The 6,000-nt window shown below is 43.8% G+C and overlaps 1 protein-coding gene across 6 annotated transcripts in view; it reads left to right on the top strand.

The window, feature by feature from the left end:
• PTGDS (prostaglandin D2 synthase) overlaps nt 1-3,255 on the top strand; it is a 148,195-nt gene extending 144,940 nt beyond the window's left edge. For 5 of the 6 annotated variants that reach the window (XM_033961560.1, XM_033961562.1, XM_033961565.1 and 2 more), the window contains exon 10: nt 3,017-3,255. In XM_033961560.1, coding sequence (XP_033817451.1) covers nt 3,017-3,048 — 32 coding nt within the window. In that variant the 3' untranslated portion in view covers nt 3,049-3,255. The remainder of the gene's footprint in view (nt 1-3,016) is intronic. The other variant, XM_033961561.1, reaches the window with a different exon arrangement.
• The last annotated feature ends 2,745 nt before the right edge of the window (nt 3,256-6,000 follow it).

Raw genomic sequence — 6,000 nt, forward strand, 5'->3', positions numbered from 1 at the left:
TTCAGGCTTCCGGCTGACGAAACTCCTGCGAATGCAACCTAACAACTGTCTTGCCTTAGATGAAGCCTTCTCCACATGATCAGCAGTTTTCATGTCTGCGCTGATGATCACTCCCAAGTCTCGTTCTGTTGAAGTTCTAGCTAAGGTCTCACCATTCAAGGTGTAAGTTCTGCACGGATTTCTGCTGCCGAGATGCATGATCTTGCATTTCTTAGCATTGAAGCCCAGCTGCCAGGTCGAGGACCAAAGCTCCAACAAATATAGGTCCTGTTTCATACTATCGGCTGAATTGCCGTCTCTCACTATATTGCATAGTTTGGCGTCATCAGCGAATAACGTTATCTTACCTTGAAGCCCCTGAGTTAGGTCCCCTATGAATATGTTGAAAAGGAGCGGGCCCAAGATTGAGCCCTGCGGTACTCCACTGGTCACCTCCGATGTTTTAGAGAGGGTACTGTTAACTACCACCCTCTGAAGTCTGCCACTCAGCCAGTCATTGACCCATGTAGTTAGTGTTTCTCCCAGCCCCATTGATTTCATCTTGCTCAACAGCCTGCGATGCGGGACACTATCGAAAGCTTTGCTGAAGTCTAGGTATACGACGTCCACGGATTCTCCCAAGTCTAGCTGTTTTGTTACCCAGACAAAGAAGCTGATGAGATTGGATTGGCAGGACCTACCCTTGGTCAATCTGTGTTGACTGGGATCCCGTAGATTCTCCTCATCCAAGATTGCATCTAATTTACATTTGATTAGTGTTTCCATGAGTTTGCATACTATTGATGTGAGACTCACCAGTCTGTAGTTTGCAGCCTCTGCCCTGCAACCCTTTTTGTGCAGTGGAACGACGTTAGCTGTTTTCCAGTCTATGGGGACTCTCCCCGAACTTAGGGAGAGATTGAAGAGTCCTGATAGCGGTTCTGCCAGGACATCAAGCAGCTCACTAAGCACCCTGGGGTGTAGATTGTCCGGTCCCATGGCTTTGTTCACCTTGAGTCTTGCCAGTTCGTAGTAGACGTTGCCAGGTGTGAACTCGAAATTTTGAAACGGGTCTTCCATGCTGGGCCTTGCCTGCAACTGCGGACTGTGCCCCGGTGCCTCGCAGGTGAAGACCAAGCAGAAGTATTCATTCAGTAGTTCTGCTTTATCGGAATCTGATTCTGTGCAGTTCCCATCTGGTTTTCTAAGGCGTACTATCCTGTCTGTGTTCTTTTTCCTATCACTAATATACCTGAAGAAGGATTTGTCCCCTTTCTTCATATTCTTTGCCAGAGTCTCTTCCACTTGAAGTTTGGCCTCCCTGACTGCCGTTTTGACCGCTGCAGACCTCGCCCTATGTTCTAGTTTAGCTTCCCTAGTCTCCGTTCGTTTGTAGGAAATAAATGCTTTTTTCTTCTCCTTGACGAGGTGCGAGATTTCTGCGGGGTTTGTTGTTTCTCCACCATTTGTGTACTGATTTAATGTAGAGGCTTGTCGCTTCATGTATGGTAGATTTCAGTGATGACCACATAGCTTCCACATCATCGGTCGTAGCTTGGTTCTGCAGTGTCCGGTGGACGAATTCTCCCATGCGTTCGAAGTCAGTGCCTCGGAAGTTGAATACTTTTGTTTTTGTGTTTGATCTAGGGAAACCTTACCTGAGGTAGAACCACACCATGTTGTGGTCGCTGGAGGCTAGCATATCTCCTACCGAGACCTTCGAGACACTATCCCCGTTGGTGAGTACCAGGTCCAGGATCGCCTGGGCCCTAGTGGGTTCCAATACCATTTGTTTGAGTCGTGCTCCCTTTATGGATGTTAACAGTCTCCTGCTGCCGCTGGTTGTTGCTGAGTATGAGTTCCAATCTGCGTCAGGCATGTTGAAGTCCCCTAGCAGAACAGCGTCTCCCCATAGAGTGATATTCTCTATGTCTTCAATTAGTTCGGAGTCTTTGTCTTCCAGTTGTCTTGGAGGTCTATATACTACACCAAGATACAGGCATTTTTCCCTGCCTCTGGCCAGGTTCACCCAGAGGGATTCCCCGGTGTACTTGACATCTGTGATTCTGGTAGTTTTGATGTCTTCTTTAATGTATAGTGCCACCCATCCCCCTGACTTTCCCTCTCTGTCCTGACAAAATAAGTTGTATCCCGGTATAGCCATATCCCACCCATGAGTCTGTGAACCAAGTTTCGGATATTGCCACCACGTCAAGGTCGGCATTCATTATTTTGGACATATACGTGACGCTGGTTCACCCTATTTAAAGCCTTATCTTTTATGCTCTGAGGGTGTGTGTGGGTGGGAAACCCCACAGCATTGGTGAAAGATTGGTTTCAGCTTTTCTAGCGATTTGGGTGGGAAACCCCCCGACTACAGGTAGAAGTGATGGTGCTCCCGTAGTTGGGAGGGAACCCCCACAATACACGGTAAACTCCCGTTTTTCCCTATTTAGGAGTTTTCAGTGTAGTGGGGGGTTCCCCCACTCACACACTCAACAGGAGCGCTAGGACTTCTAGCTGTAGTGGGGGGGATTCCTCCCAACACCCCCTCAAAGCATAAAAGATAAGGCTTTAAATAGGGTGAACCGGCGACGCATATATGTCCGGTGCGTTTTTTGCGGCACACACAGAAGGACAGGGGGCTACAGAAACAGATTAAAAGAGACAGAAACCAAAACAAAGACAGACAGACATACAGCGGCCAAGGAGAGAGAAAGAAAGAGACAGAAAGAAAGAAAGACAGACACACAAATCTATTCTAGCACCCGTTAATATAACGGGCTTAAAGACTAGTCTTATATAAAAACGTATGTAACCTTTAACTAAATCTAAAATTGTCTTTGATAGCTGAATTGTTTTGTTGGTTACTGTGCTTATTAATTCAAATTGCAATTCCCAGCCATTTGCTGGTTCTAAGGGAAATGTAATGGACTGGATGGGCCAATTGGTGCACATGAATGTTCACAATCACTCCCATTTTACTGTACTGCCCCTGATCTGCAGTAAATGACTCCTGTCTCTTTTCTTTCTGCAGCAGATGAAGAATTTTTGGCTGTGTCAAACTGAACTCTGCCATCCCCTCAAGGCCCAAAAAGTTACTGAACAGCTTTTGAGCTTTGCGCAAAATGCCAGAAAGTTTATTCGGGACATTACATTCAGAAACTCTTATGAAGTATGATACCAATGCAGATACCCTACAGTTTATTGAAAGAATATGAGTGTGTACCAGAAAGTAGAAATAAAAGTTTCATAGACCTGTCTGATTTTCAATGATTCTGTGTTCATTTCTGGCTGAGCATCTCATACAGATGCAATCCTTTTTACTTTAGTATAACATTGTTTCACTAGAAATCAGGCATCCACAAACACAGTCCTTATACCAGGGAGTGAATTAAATCCCTGGAGTCATCCTGGTGTGCTTAGAACATGAATCAAATATCCTCAATTCATGGCTTTAGCCAGGATTTCCAGGAATACAGGAAGCATACAAAAACATGAGTTTCCTCCCACTATGTTTGAGCCTATGTACAACAGGCATAGTATGATCATGTAGCTGTTCTGTAATCCACGTCACAAAAATTGGTACTACAGTATATTATTCTCCTGACCCGGACCAACAACGACGTGGAACATGCACCACCAGTTAGATCCTTAAATAAGGAACTAATTTAATAAAAAAGCAAAAGGCAATAATCAGTACGGGCCTAATTCATCCCTCGCAATAACCAACAGCCCCAGGCAGGAGTTCATGAAGTGACAAGCACTTAGACCGAAGTCTAAATGAATCCTGCCCCGTACATCATCATACCTTTATATCTATAAATAAATAAATGAGCTGGTAAAAATGAAGTGCAAAAACACGTCCGGAGTGGTAACAGGGGGAGAAAAATAAAAATGTAAAAGGAAGTAGAAGTGGATTCTTTTCCAGTATTGGTATTGTTTTGGTTCTTTTTGGCTGTTCTGTAATGTCATCTCTCAGCGGCAGATTCTCAAAACTAAAATCTGCCTTTAACATGCTCGCTAAACTGGTTCCAACCGGCTTGGCGTGCAAATATTTTAGCAGCGGATTATCAAAATAGCTTACTGAGGTCTTGTAAGAGTTTTCTAGCAGTCTCCAATACAGCCATGCAAATGTAGTACAACGAGGTCATTAAAATTAAAATGATCACTACGAGCGATTCTCTATAATCGCCGAGTGATTCTCTAACCTTATTATGCTACATTTGCAGCCAAATTATACCACTTTTGGAGGGGGGTGTCAGGAGGTGCATTGCTTGGTGTAAGGAGGGAGTGGGCATCTCTCCACCTGCCAGGGAGGGGGGTGTCGGGTGGGGGGTTGCTTGACTTTGGCAGCTTGATTTGGTTTTGTTTTAGGGTTTTTTTAAAATTTATTCTGCACATGTGCCCATCGCTATCAACAGCGATGGGCACATGCAGATTTAGCAAATCTTCACTACTCTCCGCCAACCTCATTTGCATAAGAGAATGACTCGCCTTTAAAAAATTGCTATAATAATTGCTGTGACAGTGGCCCATCGGTTTTTAATGCGGATTTTTGGGAATCTAGCCCTCAGACTGGATGTTTTAGAGCAGGTGTTTCTCAACCTAGTCCAGGGTACACACTCAGCCAGTCAAGTTTTCAGGATACCCAGAATGAATATTCATGAGAGAGTTCATGCAAATTCAAAATGCATATTCATTGTAGATATCCTGAAACACTGACTGGATGGGCATTTCCCCTGGATTGGGTTGAGAACCACTATCAAAGCAGTGCTTCTGAACCCTCTCCTGGAAGTACAGCTAAGTAATCAGATGAATAAACAATATATGAGAAAGATTGGCATACATTGAAGACTTATCTCGTATTCATAGTGGCAAGGTGTTCCTTCAGGAGAGGGTTGAATAGTACTGAGCACAGGGATGAGGTTTACCAACTCATCCCAGATTTTCACAAGATTGATCCAGCCCAGGATTAATCCCACAGCATGCAGAGGTTTGTAGTTTTAATTTTCCAATTGTATTTCCCAAAGGGAAGCAAGTCTTCAAGTCTCAACGTGTAATGGGAAAAAAACAGAAATGGGTCAATCTTGTTAGACAAACCTGAAGCCGGATGGCAACCTCTAATCTCAGTGGTTTGGCACAGGAATCAAGGTTATAGCCACAGGTGGACTTTACCATTTGAAATTAGGCCTACCCAGTTAGAAGCAAGAGTAGCATAAGCTAATAAGAGGTAAACTTACAGGAAATCTAAATTGCCTTCTATGCTACATCACCCCAGGAAAATGGAACATCACTAAACATGACCTAGAAGAGTTCATCCTCCAGAACTCTCTTTCCTCTACAAATAATCTGATCCTTGGTGATTTAAACCTCCATCTAGAAGACCACACCTCCAAACAAGTAGTAGATATTATATCATACCTCAGTACCCTATCGTACCAGATCCTCAACCCGGAACCAACACACGAAAAAGGTCATCAACTCGATATAGCAGCATACTCATCCCCAAACCTCAACTCACAAAACATACAAATCACCAACGGCACCTGGCAACCCACCCTATGGTCGGACCACTATAAATACAACTTCACCATCAACTGGGAGCATAACAAAAATAAACCCACTCCTCCCAAAACAAGCTTTATGACCAGGCAGAAAATCGAACCCAACACATTCTGGAGCGCAGTGGATCCAGCAATAGATTCCAGCATCCCTAGTGAATTCATAAACACCTGGCGGTCTCTCAGCGAATCGACACTGAACAAACTAGCACCACTAAAAGCAAAAAACAAAATACATAGACAATCAGATAAATGGTTTGACACCGAACTCCTACAACTAAAAAGGAAATGTAGACAACTAGAAAGGGCATGGATAAAAAAGAAACAAGATATTACTAAAACAGAATGGAAAATCCAAATCAAGCAATACAAAATCAAACTGAAGGAAAAACGCAAAGACTATTACTCCAACCTCATAGGCACCGACAAACCAGACACAAAAAAACTGTTCAATCTA

The sequence above is a fragment of the Geotrypetes seraphini genome, chromosome 10, assembly GCF_902459505.1.
Source record: "Geotrypetes seraphini chromosome 10, aGeoSer1.1, whole genome shotgun sequence".
Taxonomy (NCBI): Eukaryota; Metazoa; Chordata; class Amphibia; order Gymnophiona; family Dermophiidae; genus Geotrypetes; species Geotrypetes seraphini.